Here is a 17,511-nt window from a genome sequence, read left to right as displayed (position 1 = left end):
TGAAAGCTACTGCAGAAGAAAGTCCCAAATGACCTCTAATAATTTTCCTCAAAATGGCAGAACATCCATCTGACCTTCATTTTTTGTAAATGTATCATTAGCATCTGTATACAAATATAAGCATCACAGTGTTTTGTGGAGGCAGAGTTCAAAACTTTCGTATTTAGGACTTAGAGCTATGGGCTATGAATTGGTCACTTAAGTTCTGCAATGACTGACTAATCTGGATTGCATTACTTAACTTCCACTGATCCTATTATGGATTTTAAGATGTGAATGCCATCCAGATCAGAATTATGCAACCTAACCTCCATAATACCTCTATATATAATTCTTCTGCCACAGACTCAGAGTCCTGCTATACTCCATGGCCACTCCTGACCACCTCTTTCATCAGAGGTGTCACAGACACATGTGAAACCATTTCAAGGAATGGTGAATAAGAAGACTGGCCAAATGTGTATGTTTTGTACATGTGTTGCCCATGATGGTACTTGGTGAGTGATCTCGCTGCTGGACCTTGTTGCAATCCACAAACCTTCAGTTATGTTTTCTCTCCCCAGTCCAGTTGCAGAGGGGAGTGACAGGGATGTTCTGGTGGGTGCTTGGTGTCCAGCAAGGGTCAGTTCACTATCCTTACACAGATTTCTTTTATGTTATATGGCTTCCTAATAACATATATTACCTTCATTTTGCTTTAGCAGTAACAGTTGCCTCCCCAATTCTCATTTCAAAAGTCCCACAGCTATCAAAATGCTACAGCAGAGCAATGGCATTGACATATAAATTAGTTTCCGTAAAGTGCAACTTAAGAGTGTTTGATATAGCAAAACATCAAATGCAATGTAAAAAATAATGATTTTAACCTCACTTGCCCTTTTCCATACTGAGCATATCCTGTCTCTAGCTAAGGAGTCACCTCTGTACCTGCACCAAAAAGTGAGTACATTTCAGCAGCTCTAGTGAATAGAGTAACAGAAGCTTTCCTTTTTGGAGGTAACTTTTCCAAGTCGTAGAGAAGGTGGCCAAATTTCAACTCAGAACACTTAAATGGGCCAGATTCTAACAGAAAGCAAAGAGGCACAGAATTTACAAAGACAAGGCCCCAAAACGTGGTGGTTGGAACAAAAAGTAGTAAGCTGTCTGAAGAGGTGTCTGAATGGTGACATATATGCCTAATTTGCCTCGGCCTTGTTTGCACAGGCAGGACTCACACATACTACAGAAATAAACCATTTGCATTGAAAACACCTGTTCACTTAATTCTGCTCAAAAGAATCGAACGTGGAAAGCTCTGAAACCAGCTGCTGCTCAGCAAAATAATACCAGTACTCCAGGACTGTGTTCTTCAAGCTTTCCTTTTAGAGGAACACAAACAAATAGGATTGCAGAATCAAGACACAAATCAGAGCAGATCTTCTGTCCTCTTTAGGATATTCAGGTAAAGGGAGGGAAACTGCTTGCAAAACCTTTGCTTCACACACTGCTGCATGAGACTGCTTGCAGGGTCGAAGGACCTACCACAGGTGAAGAAGCAGTGGGTCCTTCTCCCCTTACTACCTCCACACAGAAAAATAGAAGCCCAGGATGAGTCTCACATTTTTCAGTTGACAACTGAATATACATTTTATTCTTAACAAAGAAACCCATAAAAACTTTAAGGAGACGGAAATTATTTGAAATTAAAAACCAGTTCATTTTATTGAATTGTCGCTATGAAAATAATTTTAATATTAAATATATTTAAGGAATTAGCATAAAAACCACACACCTAAATTAATGATCTTGTCAGCATTGTGTGTCATTCTTCAGATGCAGTGGATAGAGCTATACCACCATCTGACAAACTGTATTATTCTTAAGCTTTCTTGTACAGAATCATGTTAATTGACTTATCTTAATCAAAACAACAACTTAGAGAATGTTAAATATTTTGACTTTAAAGCCAAAATAAAATGGGGAATAAATTAGGAGGAAGTCACATTATCTTTCCAGTCACAAGACGGGAAGTTCTCTGAAAGCATTCTTATAGCTAAGTAGGATATTATACTGTGCCCACAGCTGAGTTTATAACACTTTTCATGTGAATTGTAAAATTATATAAAATTGGGTTTGTAAAGTATTTTTAGTATCTGGATGAGGTGGTGCCGTGAATAACTGTTCCATTTTTGAATGCACTCTCCTGAAAAAAGAATAAAATTTACAAAACAATTGGAAATTTCCCCCCCCCAAAGCCTCCTAGATAAAGAAGCAAATTTTAATATTGCAGGTTTGAGATGTGTGCTGCTTGAAACATGTGTCTTTATCAGAGAAAGCATGATAACAGTTTACTGTAATTGTACCATTAAGTTTATGGTAGAACTCTTTTATAGAAACACGGAATTTCGATCTCTAGGAATATTGCAACATAAACTATCTAGAAATGAAACATGCCTATCCTTGCCTTCTACATAAGATAAAAATAGATTTTGTTTACAATGCTCTAAGTAATCACTCCACAAAATAAAAATCTGACTAAAACTATATATGCTTAGTGAAAAGGAATGATTTCCTTAACAAACATGCTTCACAAATGCAATACTGCCCTGCTTCTGGGCATTCAAACAAATAAATGACGCAAGTTTATAGTCTGGCCTTCAGTGATGTGAGGCACTCCAGATTCCCTTGAAATGGTGAAAAGCCCTCCCAATTTCCCATGTTCCTGTCTCTACCTCTTGGGAAAAAGTCAAACAGTAGTGTGGGAATCAGACACATTATTATTGCCAGCGGAGCTTGCCCCATCTTTTTGAAACAGAAAGAGAGAGCAGGTCATTGCCACTCCTATAGTACCACAAGAGTAGGGGAAAAAAGTTCACTACGGGAAAAAATGAAGTGGGATCACAACTGACAGAGAAGGTTCTTAGAGAGCAGCTGTGAAAAAGTGAGGAAGAACACAGGAAGCCTGGGATAATGGAATGTGCAGTGGGAAAGTGACGTCTTACAGCAGCAGCCCACTATGTTTTGGGTTCTCCATGAAGTTTGGAAAATGAAATATATCAGTTGGCAAGCATGCATACAAGGACTTAGAAGGAAGAAATAAAAATCCAACCGACAGACAAAACCACAGTATAATCTTTTATTATAACTTAATTTACTTGATGGTCTGACTCAAGATTTTTAAGTCCTGCGGGTTCGCAGCTCTGCTCCACTTTTTCTCCAGATCAAGCAGCACATTTACCATTTAAGTTCCTGAAAAGGGATTTGGCTGCTACTGCTTCTTGATATCACTGCTTTACCTAAATCTGCTTCCATTTCAGCGTGCATTTAGAAAAAGGGACAACTCGAACTTCACACAAACCCTCCCGTGCCGTCACTCCCTCAGAACCGCAGTTACGGAAATAATTACAAGAAGGGCCCCGCTTTTCCAGGTCCCCGGAGAGCACGCTGGCAGAGCCCCACACGGCACCGCTCCAAGCAGCGCAGCCCGGGCTGCCGGCACCGCTCTCCGCGGCTCGCCACTGCAAGGGACCGGGGGGCTGAGGGCGGCCGCTCCGGGACGAGCCGCCCGGAGCAGGTACCGGGCAGGGGGTGCCGCTTCAAGTCCCCCCCGCTCCCCAGAGACGGCGGCACTTTCGCGGCTACGTTCAACTCCGGCATAAAAAAGTAGCAAAAGAGTGCGAGCCCAGCCCGCAGGCGGAGACTCCGGCGCTCAGCCGCGCCTGCCCCGAGCCCCCAGCCGCTGCAGGCGCCTGAGCCGGGCCCTTCGCCACCGGCGGCCCGCTTCCTCCCACCGCTCCCGGGACGCTCTCCCCGGCCCGCGGCAGCGGCCCCGGGGGTCTGCGCGGCCCCGCTTCGAGCAGGGACCGCCCGGCGCGCCCCGGCCGGCGCGGCCCGGGAGCAGCAGCCCCGCGCCCTCGGAGCAGGAAGGAGCGCGGAAGCGGGCAACCCGCGTATCCCTCCGCCGCGCCGTGCGTGCGTGTGCGGCGGCGGCTCCCCGGGAAGCGCGTGAGGCAGCGCCAGGGGGAGGGAACTACTTTCAGGAAACTCGAGCGTCGGGCAGCGCCGGGCGCCGCGGGGAGGGCGGCGGCGCGAGCCCATCCGGTGGCGGGCGCGGGTCAAGGGGATTACTTTCCTCCCCTCGCTCTTCCCTCCTCTCCCGCCTCCCTTTCCCCCGTGGTTATTTTGGATCAAGCTGTGGCGGCGGAAGGAGCCTGAAGTCAACGCTTCCGCCCAGTTTTCCTGTGAGGAGGAGGCGGGGGCGGCCGCGAGGAGCCGAGGCGGCGGCAGCGGCCGCTAATGGAGTTGTTGCCGCGGAGGAAGCGCCGCCGCTGAACTTCCCCGCGGGCTTTCTCCCTCCTCTCCCCCTCATCCTGCAGCCGAGGGCTCCTCTCTCGCCCTGGGAGCTCTGCTCCCCCTCCCTCCTCGCGCCTCTCCTCACACAAACAGCCGTGACGCATCCTCGCTCTCCGCCGTCCCCCCCCTTCCCACCCCCAGGCTGGTTTAAAACGCCTCCCTCCCCCCGTCGCCAGCCTTCTCCTTCGGGCCGGCGCGTCTTCCCTCCGCAGTGCTCGGCCTCGCTTTGGAGGGGGTGGGAGATCCTCGTCGAGCCTCTCTGCCCCCCTTTTCCCCTTCCCTCCCCGCCTGCCCCGGCCTGTGGCGGCTCCGGTGTCTGGAGGAATTTCTGCCGCCGCCTGCCCCGGCTGTGCGCGGGAGGCGGGCGGGCAGGGAGGTAGGCGGCCGAGCAGCAGCAGCAGCAGCAGGAGGAGGAGGAGAAGGAGGAGGAGGAGGAGGAGGAGGGCAGCAGCGAAGGCGGCTGCAGCGGGAGATGAGCTGCAGCGGGAGGACGGTGCGGTGCAGCTTTTTGCGGCGGGGAGCCCTCTCTTGTCTCCACAACTCTGTCCCCCTCTAACTGGGAGCAGCTCAATATCAGAAGATCCGTGGGTTTTGCTTCTGTTTGCTTCACCATCACCACCATCATCATCGTCTCCAAAGACAGGGGAAATACGCTGCACCGCCGGACATCAGGATTTCGGGTTTCCAGGATAAAGACCGCTCTCCTGCTCCTTCCCCCCGCCCCTCTCCCTTACTCACCGCACGGCCCGTGCCCTGGCCGGGGGCGGCAGACCGGGGGTAACAATGGTGAAGTTTCTGGTGAGTTCTGGCTGCGCCCTGGCTGCGTCGGTGCTGCTCCGTGTGCCTGTCGGATCGTGGTGAGGAGAAAATGAGCGAAGAGACGGCGACTTCTAACGAGTAAGTGGCGGTGCTCCCCCTCCCCTCCGCCCCGGGATCGGAATGGGGATGGGGCTCGACGCGTCCCTTCGGCTCCGCGCCCCGCGGGGCCTTCGCCCGCGCACGTACGTGTGCTGTCCTCCCCCTGCGCGGACTGCGCATTTCTGCTCGCGTACATGGAAGCCCAGAAGCTCCCTCTTTGTGAAGGAGCTTGGTTTGGAAGGGCTACGAGCCGCCGGCCAGAAAAGCTTGGTTTAGTTAAAGCCCGGTAGAAAACGGTGCAGGTAACGATGGTGTCTTGGAGGGGGAGGATGGGTCTGAAATGCCCAGAGAGGTGTCGGCACGTACTACCTCTGATAAAATCCTGTTACTTGTAGATATTTCACATGGAAACTAGTGTGTGGGAGCTTCATCCTGCAGGAAACTGCTCCTGAATTTTAATTGGATGAGTCAGTCAGTGTAAATACAGCTTAAACCTACCCTAAAGCCCTTTTTTTCTTTCTTTCTTTTTTTTTTTTTTCTTTTAATGAGCACTTGGGACTTTTTTCCCCCTTCCCTTCCCCCTCCCCACCCCCCAGAGAGAAAAGGGATAGTTCAAGGATCTCTTAATATTTTTGCTGTGACTGGTTTGGAGGAAATCCAGAGGAGATTGTGTGTGTGTGCGGCTGTATTCCCCTGCATGTAATCAGTCTTTGAAATACATTTGGGTCGGAGGCGGTAAATGTTTGTCAGAAAGCATCCGAGTTCTTTATGGTGTTAAAACAGGAATATAAAGTATTTTGAAACTTTTCTTGTGATCGGGAAGTTTTAAGTTGATTGCTGCGGTCTCCGAGCCGTAGCGTTACGATTTGCGGTGTCGGTGTTTGCTCGGTCTGATTTTATGAATGATGCGGTGACGGCCGCGGCCATGGCGGTGGGGAGGGAGCGCTGCGCCCATTGTATCTGTAGGTAGCGGTGAGCGGCCGGGGAGCAGCCGAGCTGACAGACAGGGTGCGGACAGGGCTCCTCCGGCAGGAAAGATGGATTTCCCATTTCACTGCCTTCTTCCGAGCAAAGCCTGCGCACCTTCCCGTGCGCTCCCCAAACGCGGCGTTCGGGTCCCCGGGGAGCGGCGCGGGGCGCGGAGCCCGGCGGGACGCGGGGCTCGGGCGCTGCCGCCCGCGGCGCTGAGCGGGCCGGGGGGAGCCGGGCCGGGGGGAGCCGCCGCGGCGCCCGCGGGGCCGGCAGCCGGGGCCGCCGCCGCCATGTTTCCTTTTTTTGTGAATCGCTCTCATTTGCATACCACAATCTCCATTCATAAAAAAAAAAAAATTGCGAAAAAAGAATTGCTGTCACCACCGCTGACCTGCGGCGGAACCTGCCCTTCGGAGCGCACGAAGCGGCTGCTCCCGGGCTGAGGGCCGGCCTGCGGCCCGCGGCCGGCGGCGAAAGGTCTCCAGGACCTGCTGTATTAATATGTGCTGTTCGCTGCTTGTTGACACAGTTATGTGGGAAATATCAGCTCGGGGAGGTGCTGGGAGCACGTGATCAGCTCCATTCATAAAATACCTGGCTGTCCATTCACAGTGCAGTACAGTGTCTGCATTCAGCAGCCTCGCAGATCAGACCTGCATGGGAAGGGAGAGGCAGCCAGGCCGGCAGGTTTATCGGAGAGGGCAGCAGGAAGAGGGCTGATGGCTGCGAGCATGGGAAGTCACTGTAAAGGGAGATGTGAAGGGGCGAGAAAGGCTTATTTTTATCGTTTATGTTTATCCTTTTCCTATAAAGGAACATGAATTCAGAAGTACCTTCTCGCTGTACCGTCTTATATTTAAACTAGGAATAATGTTATTCAGAAAATGTTGAAATATTTTCCCCTTCAGGAATACTGAGTCAAAAATAGAATACTGAAAATCAAATTCATTTTTATGAATGTATTTTCAAGACAGTGTATTAATCCATTTGGAGTAATTCACATTTTATTGAACAATACAGACTTACATCTGCAAGGGATCAACATGGTGTGGAAGGAAGGCAGTCATACCTAATGAGCCATCTGAAAATGTTGCCATTATAAAATACAGGTGACAGTGAAGACAGCTAAATTGATAAAAATCAACATTGCGATTCATTTTTCCGTATGTTTACTCTGAGAATTCTACAGCAGATTAGCAATCGTAGTTTCTTCTTAACCTATGCCGTGGCTACAGAGACCTCTGAAATATCAGAATACTAGGAATGCTTTTAATGTGGCATAAATTGTTTAGAGGGCAATGTATTATCTTTGATTTTAGATTTATTGAAAATTTGAAAAACCCATGGTGAAATTTATTGATTAAGGATCCCCAGAGCAGACAGTGTATTTTTCAGATGTAATTGTTGTGTGGTTGCCAGTGCTAAAATGGTGATGTTCATTGCTCATGAGTACACTTTTTTATTATCTTAACAAATTACAGTGAGGTGATCCTTAATTATACGTCCATGGAGTGGTGGAGGCTTGTTGTTAGTACAGCCTAAGAGAATATGTGGAATGTTACTAATCTTTACTTAATACAAGAAAGGAAAGCTCGTATGCCGTATTTGCTTTGAGTTTATGCAGTGGTGCTATGGAACTAAATGTGTTCTTATATAAATACCCTTACAAAGCACTATAAACAAGACTTTTTCTGAAAGAATAGATGGGGTTTTTTTGCTTCATGTAATTAAATGTCAAAAATAAAATAAGAAAAATGTTTCTTGGTTGCTTTACTTTTTTTGACAGCATTTTTGGTGTGGCCAGAGTGATAATTTCTCTCTGGTTGCTTTTTCACATAGCACAAGCCTGTCACTTCAGATGGCTGGGAAATATGATTGAAATGCCAGATAAACTGTTAGTGAAAATAAGACAGATCTACAAATTGAAATTCCTGTATTAGAAGTTCACCGTGTTTAATTTTATCAATAGAATTGATGGCATCAATGGCCTTGAGTTCATTAACAGACCTTTCGGCATATAAAGTGAATACGGGTACTTTGCAATGCATTTTGTGTCATTGTAGCTACCAGGAATATTTTGTAATTGAGCATTATTCTTTGCTTATAAAACTTCATTTTACAGAGTCAGATATAAATATTTGTGGTGTCTGAAGTTTGACCTCAGTTAATAATAAATTCTCAGTGATGGTGGGAAAGATTAATTAAGAAGCTACATTAAGGACTACTAGGTTTCTTCTCGATCATGAACATATGGAAGGCAGCCTTCTAAAATTCTGATTACTATAGATGAGTCTTAATTAGTGATTTTTACATTGTTCTTGTAATGATGTTATTGTATTTGTCAGTTAGGTATTACTTAAATGAAAATATTTCTATATGTCCAGATAATTTTATTATTTTTCTTCCTCAGTGATGTTTTGCAGTCAGGGTGGTCAGCATCAACACAATATTTTCCCCAAAACAACCAGTTTTTAAATGAAGGAATTAGTATAATTTGTGAACTTGTGGGTCAATTTGCTACTCATGTAACTGAATATAATAATGTTAAAGGAGTCGTGTCAGTGAGCAGTATACCAAATTTCTGTTTTGGTGGCAGGTTTTAATTGCTGTCTAGAAGTGTGACTGAATTTCCGTGTTGGGGAAAACAGAATAGTTGTTGTGCTGTGTAGTCCTCGTTCAGTAGGGGTGAATGATGACAGGCTTAAGATGGAGTCGTAGTTGCTGCAGTCGAAAAGTAGGAGCACTGCTTCACTGGCTTGTTTACTTTCCTCTATTGCAGGTGGCCGCTTTTTATTTCAGGGAATGCTACTGCTCTTCAATCGTATTCAGAGTTGCTTTTACATAATGTGTTTTTTACAGATTCAGACTGTCACATGCTGATTATTTTACCACATAAATATACTAATTTTCCTACACAATTTAATTAAAGACATTGTTAAGCACACAGCATAAGAATATACAGTGTTTCATTTACAACCTCAGGTTATGATGCTGTAAACATCCTCAAGTGCAGATTTGAAAAAGTAAACATGAACTAAATTTTTAAATAAGGTATTTATTCATGTCTTCCTTTAATATATATGAAAATACCATTTGTACTTCATTTGTACTTCAGACTTGTATTAAATTTGTCTTACAACTCCAGATACTGAAAGATGAATGTGAAATTGTATCGCAGAAAGTAATGCCAATTAGTTTGGGCTTATTAGTTCTGGGAGGATTTTAACACTTTTCAGCAGGCTAAATTTCTTTCTGCAGTTTAGGGCATACATAGACTCTGAAATTCTTCATCCCTTAATGAAAGGAATTTGTAAATAGAACTATTTTTTTTAAGGGAAGCATTCTCTAACCCAATTGATTATATTAAATCATTGCAATTCTGATATACTTTCATTTGAGGGAAGGTTGCTTATAGAGTCCTTGGGAGGCTTTTCCAGTCTTATGAAATGATTCTTGCTGTCTGTTTGGCTTTATGTTGTATGGCACTATTTTGAAGGTGAAACTGAATTTGCATGTTACATAATCTGAGAGTCAGCTGGGGGGGGAATGGGTATTTTTACTTTTTTCTTTCAAAAAAAGATTCACCCTAGCAACAGTCCTTGATTACTGTGATATTGCAGAAAAATGCTTTTGGATGTTTCAGTGTAACTGGAGCCAGCAATAATATTTGAATGCCGAGTGTTTCCCTTTGTTCATTTAAAATGTAATGCTCTTGATATGTTAAAGTGACTGTGAGGACATCAGTGTGATTTTTAAAAGTAAAGATGTTTCTTGTAAAGAATGTATCCTGACAGGATCAGAAGTCACAGGATTAAAGCTGAGACCAATCCTGGTGCATTTTGGGGTAAATGCTGGCAATTTTGTTTGTTATTTACCCATTCTTTTGTATATCTGGAGAAACTATGTGGATAGGTGATGACTTAATGGAATTATGACAAATACCAGAAATAAAAAATACTATTCACAGTATTAACACAAGTTTAAAAAGGAGATGAAGGAAATAATTTTGTTTTTTTGGTTTGTACTCCACTGATTCCAAAAGAGTGACTATGATATGACATAGAGTGCATGTTGTCTTAAATGCTGTTGTTGAAATGCTAAATGTTTGCTTTCTCCCTTCTACTCTTCTTCCTCAGTTAGAGCATGTCACACATTACTCAAAACAATTTGAAAGATGTCTGGAAGTTGCCATATTGTTGAGCATGCCAGTTTCTTTATGGCTGCTTTAAGAAGGAAATGTCTCTCTTTTTCCTTTCTGTTCTAGCATGCAACAACACTTCAGCAAGTAAATTTAAACTAGCAGAGTTTGCACAGTTATTGAATGGCTGGAATTGATTGCAAACAAAAATTTAATGTTCCCTAAAAATATAAAGTTTGTTCCTCCCTTCTCCCTTGAAAATATTCATACCTCTTTCTGAAAGCTTTCCATTGTTTTGTACCTATTTAATTGTGGGCAACTAATGTTCCAAATGTTTTAATGTTCCAAATTAAAATTCAATAAGATATAAGCACATTTGCAACATTTTTTTATACTTTCTAATTCTTTGTTAGGTGTGACCCCTGTCTTCAGCAATGCTTTTTTTTTTTTTTTGGTGAAAGGAAGAGGACTGAATGCTCTGGTATATTGCCATGTATTTCTAGACTTAAGACAATAGTAGTACATAATTCTGTTGTGCTTGGATTTTGTAGTCTGTAGGTAAAAATTGGTTTTTTTTTTTGATTAATGCTTAGACTATGCTCCAGTAAAATCTGTTGGCTGTCACTATTTCCTGTGGTTTTTCTCATTCATAAAGTGGTAACATTTTGTATATAGTAAAATATTTTATGGTATGTCATACTAGCATAAGCACAGTACCTCTCCTACCTGAAAGTTGTAATAAGAATCAATCTATAAGACTGCAGTGGTATCGAACAGCATTTAACACTTGTATAAAGTAAGCAGACATTTTAAGTGCATGTGTTTTCTAATCTTTTCAAGCTTATCTTTACAGTAATGGTCATGTGGGTATCTGTGATATCAATTTGTTTAAAAATAGATATTAATTTGTCTATATTCATTGCTTTATTTAAATTTTCCCTTACATAGGAACAAGAAAAAGAAGAAAACCCAAGCAACCTACAAGTCTTTAGATATGCTAAGGGACAAAAAAATTGCATTTAAGTGCTCTGAGTGCTAGAATTTGTTTATAAGTGTGGTTCTGGTTAAATAACAATTCACTTGCTACACAGAAACCCTAACTCCCAATGCTACAATTAAGGTGGGGAAAACAGATGATGGTGATGATGATATTATTATTATTACTATTATTAATTTTGTCCCTGTATAATGACAGTAAGTTAATATATCTGTGAAAGGAAATCACAAGCATTTTTCTCTGTAAGAACTCAATTCCATATGACAGTAAATAATTCAGACAGGGAAAATAGGCCATAAGAAACTTCATCAGTTACTGTGTTTCATTCTGCACTGCTGTGTGATACCAAACTTCCATTCAGAAGGAAATATTTTTCATGTGTACACTGTGCAAGAATTCACCAAATGTGTATAATTGAAACATCTAAACCATCTTAAAAATTAGGTGGTATACATCTGTTTCTTCTTCCCCGCCCCCCCCCAGATGTATTCATTCCTGTGTCTTGACTGTTGCTGTTCATAATGTTTTGATTATGTAAGGAAGTCTAATTCTGTTAAAGCAAGTTTAACACTCGCCTGTTCAGAACGCCAGAAGGAATTCTGTGGCCCAAATGCTTGGCTTGAATGGTTTTGTGAGCCAGTTTTTGACTGGAGTGGTTTGCAAGAGCAGGTGTCATTGAAGTCTATGGAAGAGTTGGGGTTTTTTTGAGTTGTTTTTAAAAACTTCCAGAAAAACAGTAATAAATTAATAGGCCTTCCCCAAGACAATCACCTGTTTTCTTTGACTCCTGCTGGTTAGTTGAGATACTGAACTGAAGTTTGTCAAAGCAAAAATGAAACTGATTTCAGTTTTAAGTAAAGTCAAATGTTGTCAACAAACGTACGTACCAACAAGAAGCATCAAAAATTTCATTAATTAAACAACTAATTACTGAAATCTAGTGTGATGTTTATTAGAAATTGTTACTGAGACTGACTGTCTTCCCTAAAAAACGCCAGAACTGGTAAGATGTAGCTGTCAGTGATGATTCCTGCCAGGCGTTTTTATTCCTTCAGAATTGTGCAGAACTGTTTTGGTGAAGTGGTATAAACCTTGAGGGCAGAAGAGATTTCTCTCTCCTTAGCCTTTTTTGAAAGAATTAAGTAAGGGTAGTGAAAGGTGGGAGTACTGCGCCTGCTCCGATTTAAGAATTTTTATGTAGCTTCTTAGAAACTTCTTAACCTCTCAGTGTGATAAAGTATTCTGAGCCCTGGGTATTCCTTTCTGTGCACGATGTGCTTATTCTGAATCCCAGTACAACATGTCTTAATATGAGGCTGATATATGTTGAACATTGAACAGGAATACATTTTTAAAAGGTGTAAAGAAGCGAATTCAGAATTTAGAGATGAGATTTGTACATTTGAAGTGGGAAATCCTGATGGTATTTTAATCTGTGTATGGGGCTGACCTTATGTAACAAAGCTATATGTCTGTAAGCACTAATTATTGTTGATAATCACTGGTCTTTGGTTGCTTTAGGGCCAACAATAATTTGGAAGTTTCATAGCAGGATAGAGTTTGGATAGGTATGTTTGTGCCCTCTTCAGGGAGTAGTTAACTATCTCATTACAAGTTCTACTTGTGATTCAAATGATACTGATCTGTGCTACTGATGATGCAAAAAATTTTTGGCATTGCTGTCTCTAATTTCATAAGATTTTTAAGAAGAAATTGATTGCTGGTACCATTTGTACATAATGAGTGTGCCAAGGGAATGCAGAATTGTAAAATTAAATGTTTGAGAATTTTTGGGTTTGAGAACTGAGATTTTTTTTGTGCAAATAAAATCCACGTGGCCAGGATGCATGAATTTTGATGATTTTGGTAATAAGACAGATACACCATTGTAATCAGATTGCCTGGGTTCTGCTCTCAAATCTTCAGTATTAGGAAATGGCCAACCTTTTTTTTCAGCCCCTTGCCTCATTTACTTCTCCTGTGCCAGAGAGGAGGATTGTGTCTTCTGGTCATGCACAGGTGGTTCTGTGTAATTGAAGACTCATCTTAGTAAGCATTAAAAGTCTATAAATAGTAATATCGAAAAATAAAGCAATATTCTGACAGTTTTGTTAAGGTTTTTCTGTTTGATTTGTTTCTTGGGTTTAGTCTGATTTTAGTCTTTAATCTTCAGAGTTCAACTATGTGAGCATTTCACATGTTGGTAATATCACTGCAATTGCAGGCTTGTAGCATGCTGTTTCTTACATTCTTTCTGCTAATGTGATTTTCTTAATCATTACCTGAAAGTTGGGGTTTTAGTATTGGGGTTTTTTCCTGACCCGTTTGGAACCTCCCTATATTTTTCAGTTTATTTGAGGGAATAATACATTTGCTATGTTGAACTTTATTTTGGTTTGGTTCTTTTGAGGTAGTGATGGCATCTGTTATGGCAGGTCATGGAGGCTGGACACACGCATCACAATGTGGCAAGTTACAGAGTGCTAGTGACACTGTTAACAATGTCTGGGCTTATTTGCTGTGGAGCCACCTAATGTAAGGGGTGGCGTTAAGCCTGGGTTTTCTGTGGTGTCCCTCATGTATCCTATAGTAATGGTGTCATAGTTCAGGCCTGTAAGTGCAAGGTACTTGCTGCTCTCATTGACATAAAAATGTCAGTTGCTTGTCATTTCTTAATGAGTAAAAAGAAAAGAGTAAGTATTTCTATCTGGATCTTTTTTTCCTCTTTCTGAGGGGCTGGGGTGGGTGGGGAAACTTTTTGGTAAACGGTGTTCATAAAATCTTTTACTGTGTTGTGCTTTGCTTTGTGGTTCCCAAAGAAGTTAGTGTGTGTAAATCAGGCCATTATTAATTACACAGTTGTTTTAATGCATTAAGGCCCATAAGTGTCCTGACAGAATCTTGCTGCATATTCTACTTCTTTCAGCCTCCAGAAAACTTTTTAATGGATGTGTAGCCATTGCTTGTGGTCTTGTGCAGTCTTGTGATAATATCTAGCACAGGATTTTCATGCTTTCTGTATTTGTACTGAACGGGGCTAGCTTAAAATATCTTATATTGTCTTAGGTGTATTCAACTTGACACATCCTCTAGAAGAGCCCCCATATGCACCTTAAAATGTACGTGCTTTGTTACTATGGTGATGCAGAAGAATCGTGCATGTTAACAGCCCGCGTTAGGTAATGGAGAAATCAGTTAAGCATCTGCCTGGGACATGGAAAACTGAATCTGTGACCATACCTGCACCTCAGCCTCTTGGCTGCAGGCAGGCTGAGGGAGTCTTGTTATGAGAGTACCTGCTTCCCTGTTTTCAGGTTGTCTGAGGGCCAAAGATGACTTTTTGCTAATGGTTTCAGGAGGTGAAGTAGCCTTGCCTTATCATAAGCTTTTAAGTGTCTTCTGTCGTATACTCTAGGGTATTCTACATAGTGTAAAGGAGATGCTTGGGCAAACATATGTTTGTCACTGACACAAACCTAATTTTGCTTTTCTTCAGACTACCTGGGCTGGCGATGCGTGAATTCACAAGCTTTCTTTTCTCAGTTATGGCTGCCAGCAAATCCTGCACAAGGAGAACATGTCCACATTCATTCCCCTGAAGCAAGGTAGAAAACATGAGCTCTTCTTCATCTATTAGTTGAATTCTGGATGAAGAACAGGTCTATTCAAGGAAGATATTCCATAACACATGAATTTAGAGTGCTGTACTTTAGTATATTGTAATTTCCTGTGGAGGCATTTTATTTTCCTTGTTCTGGAGTAAGTTGTGGTTAACTAGGGGAAAACTAATAACCTTAGTTGGCTAATTAGAGGAGCTTTTTCAGGTTCTCTCTTCTTTCCTTCTCTGTACATTTAAAAATATATGGGTTTTTTGCATCAATTAATTTATTTGTTTCTTTGTGGTTTTTTGTTTGTTTTTCATTTGATTGTTTTGTTACTGCTGAAAGTGGTGTATTTTTTTCCATGTTTTGAATGTGTTGGTTTTGAAGTATGTAGGTTTCTCACCATCCTCACAGATTTTGGCTTGTTTTTAGTAGTTTTAGGAAGCATTTTTTCTGAACGTTTTTCTATTAGTGTTCTCATACAGGTTATCCTGAAAAGCTTCTCTGGAAAGTAAGCCACTGGTTAGTGTTTCTTAGAGATGTTTCACTGGTCCATTGAGCATCCTTACAGGTCTTAATACCAGGGTTTTACCCTTGAGCAATGTTAGCAAGAAGCTTGTCCTTTACCACTCTGGAACAATAAAGACATAACCCAAATAAAAACATGTGTTGCTTTTGCTGTAGAAGGAGAGAATACTTCCCACAGGCTACAAGTTCATCTTCTTTTCATCAGTGAAAGAGGACATTACAAAAATGTTGAAAATCAGTGTTGAGTCACTTCTCTGTTACAGAAAATTCAAGTTTTTTGATATTTGCAAACAAATCTTTCTGAAGTAGAACTGTTAGATGTATAGCTTCTTTTCAGAACAAAACCAAAATGTATGGATTAGACTTGAGGAGTAACGAGAAATAAGTTTACCCAGTCTGTTTTTTGGCAGGTATAGGATTAGCCTTTGTGGCATTTGGCAAATCTGTGCTGCTTGAGCCCCTCAACTGAAGCTCAGTGGATGAAATATGGGCTTTTAGTTAAAGATCCTCCTGCTCCTTTCAGTATGTGCTAAAAGATCATTTCAGTAGAGATGCTGCAAGAGAGATCCTAATTGAATTTCACATGGCAAAGGAGGAAGGATCAAGTGATACTTCTCAAGAGGAAGAGTGATTTTGGTCAGCTTTTCTGAGATTGCTTCAGAGTTTGTTTTAAAGGCAATTACAGTCAGGTAGTGCAGAAACTGTAGTATCCTATGGTAGAAATTATTTGCTTTCTGCATTTTTTGTTTCTTCCCTTTATTTTACAGTGGAGAAAACATAACTGTCAGTTACAGCATTAATGTCTGTGATCCAGGGTGTATTTGGTGAGAGGATTTTTTTCAATGTTGTTACTACTTGGTTTCCCTTATTTTGTCTAAAGAATAAAACCAGCACATTTGATTCCTGTTTAATTCAGTCTTAATAGTTGAAATTAAAGATTCTATTCAATCTTTTATCATTAACCAAAAAAAAAAAATTGGTTGTATAATGTTTTCAGTAGGATATAACTTCTTTTAGCTTTATTTACACTGAGAAATGGTGTTCTCCGAAGGAGCAATCTTACTTTCCTCTGCAATGAGTTCTTACTGTAACTCAGCAAATAATTTTGTCAGGATGTATTCCTGTTTGTCTTTGGGATTTGGCCTTTGTCAATAACAATGCTGGCCAAAAGGTAGCAAAATCTTTTGTTCTAACCTTTTCTTCGTGCAATATTCCAGTAGATCACAAGAAGCTCAGATCAATAGTTCTCACAGTTTAAATAGCCACCTACTATTTGTGTTCCTTTCATTTCCGTGACAGTATGATCAGAAATTGATGTAGCATCTGGCAGCGCAGGTAGGGAGGTTTATGTGTTCCTTCTGTCTATCTGTTTTTGAAGATTTGATTTTTCCTAATGATAAACTTAGGTTCATTAACCTTCAGTCTCTCCAGCTCCATTGTGTACCATTTTCTTCACAAAGGACAATGTTGTGTGTGCTTTATTCATTCCAATACTAGAGTTGCACTGGAGTTTCTCAGTCTTTGCTGCTACCAAGTGAGGTTCCAAGATCCACAGGAATGAAGTTAAATTCAGTATTAACCATATTCCTTGAGATTACACAAAATTATTTATCTGTGGCTCTGAACAGTCTCGAAGTTGTTGCTCCTTTGTAAAAATGCACTGAAAAGGATACTCATAAGATCTTCATAATTCTCTGGGTGTTTTTAAGAGATGTATGTAAATGCCCCCTCTCCCAAGCCATATGAAGATTTGTAATGATATATTTAATATGTGCTATCGATGGGTTTGTTGTAAACGTTTGCATTATTTGCAATACTTAACTCTTCAGGATAGGTTTGAGGGTTTGGTTTGAGTTTTTTCAGACCCTTTCTGTGAAGTATTTCAGAATAAACTACAGTTATATAAGTACACAGGCCATTTAAAATAGAAATAAAAGAGAATTCCATTAATGCTCTGTGGTTAATCAACACTGACAAATCCAGTTTCACTAAATATAAGAGTACTGGTGCTGTCATTTTGACACACAAAATAACTTAGTCTCTATGTAGTTAATAGTCCCCTTAAAGCAACTAAAGCAAATTTA

The 17,511-nt window shown here is 41.6% G+C and overlaps 1 protein-coding gene across 1 annotated transcript in view; it reads left to right on the top strand.

Annotated features, from left to right (window-relative positions):
• Window positions 1–4,003: 4,003 nt before the first annotated feature.
• SPRED1 (sprouty related EVH1 domain containing 1) overlaps window positions 4,004–17,511 on the top strand; it is a 60,942-nt gene continuing 47,434 nt past the window's right edge. Inside the window, exon 1 of the mRNA XM_041397211.1 lies at window positions 4,004–5,229. Coding sequence (XP_041253145.1) covers window positions 5,201–5,229 — 29 coding nt within the window. The 5' untranslated portion in view covers window positions 4,004–5,200. The remainder of the gene's footprint in view (window positions 5,230–17,511) is intronic.

Source organism: Onychostruthus taczanowskii, unplaced genomic scaffold (assembly GCF_017590055.1).
Source record: "Onychostruthus taczanowskii isolate IOZ18803 unplaced genomic scaffold, ASM1759005v1 scaffold1, whole genome shotgun sequence".
Classification (NCBI taxonomy): domain Eukaryota; kingdom Metazoa; phylum Chordata; class Aves; order Passeriformes; family Passeridae; genus Onychostruthus; species Onychostruthus taczanowskii.
Note: the sequence above shows the minus strand (reverse complement) of the source record. Positions and strands in the feature narration are given on the sequence as shown.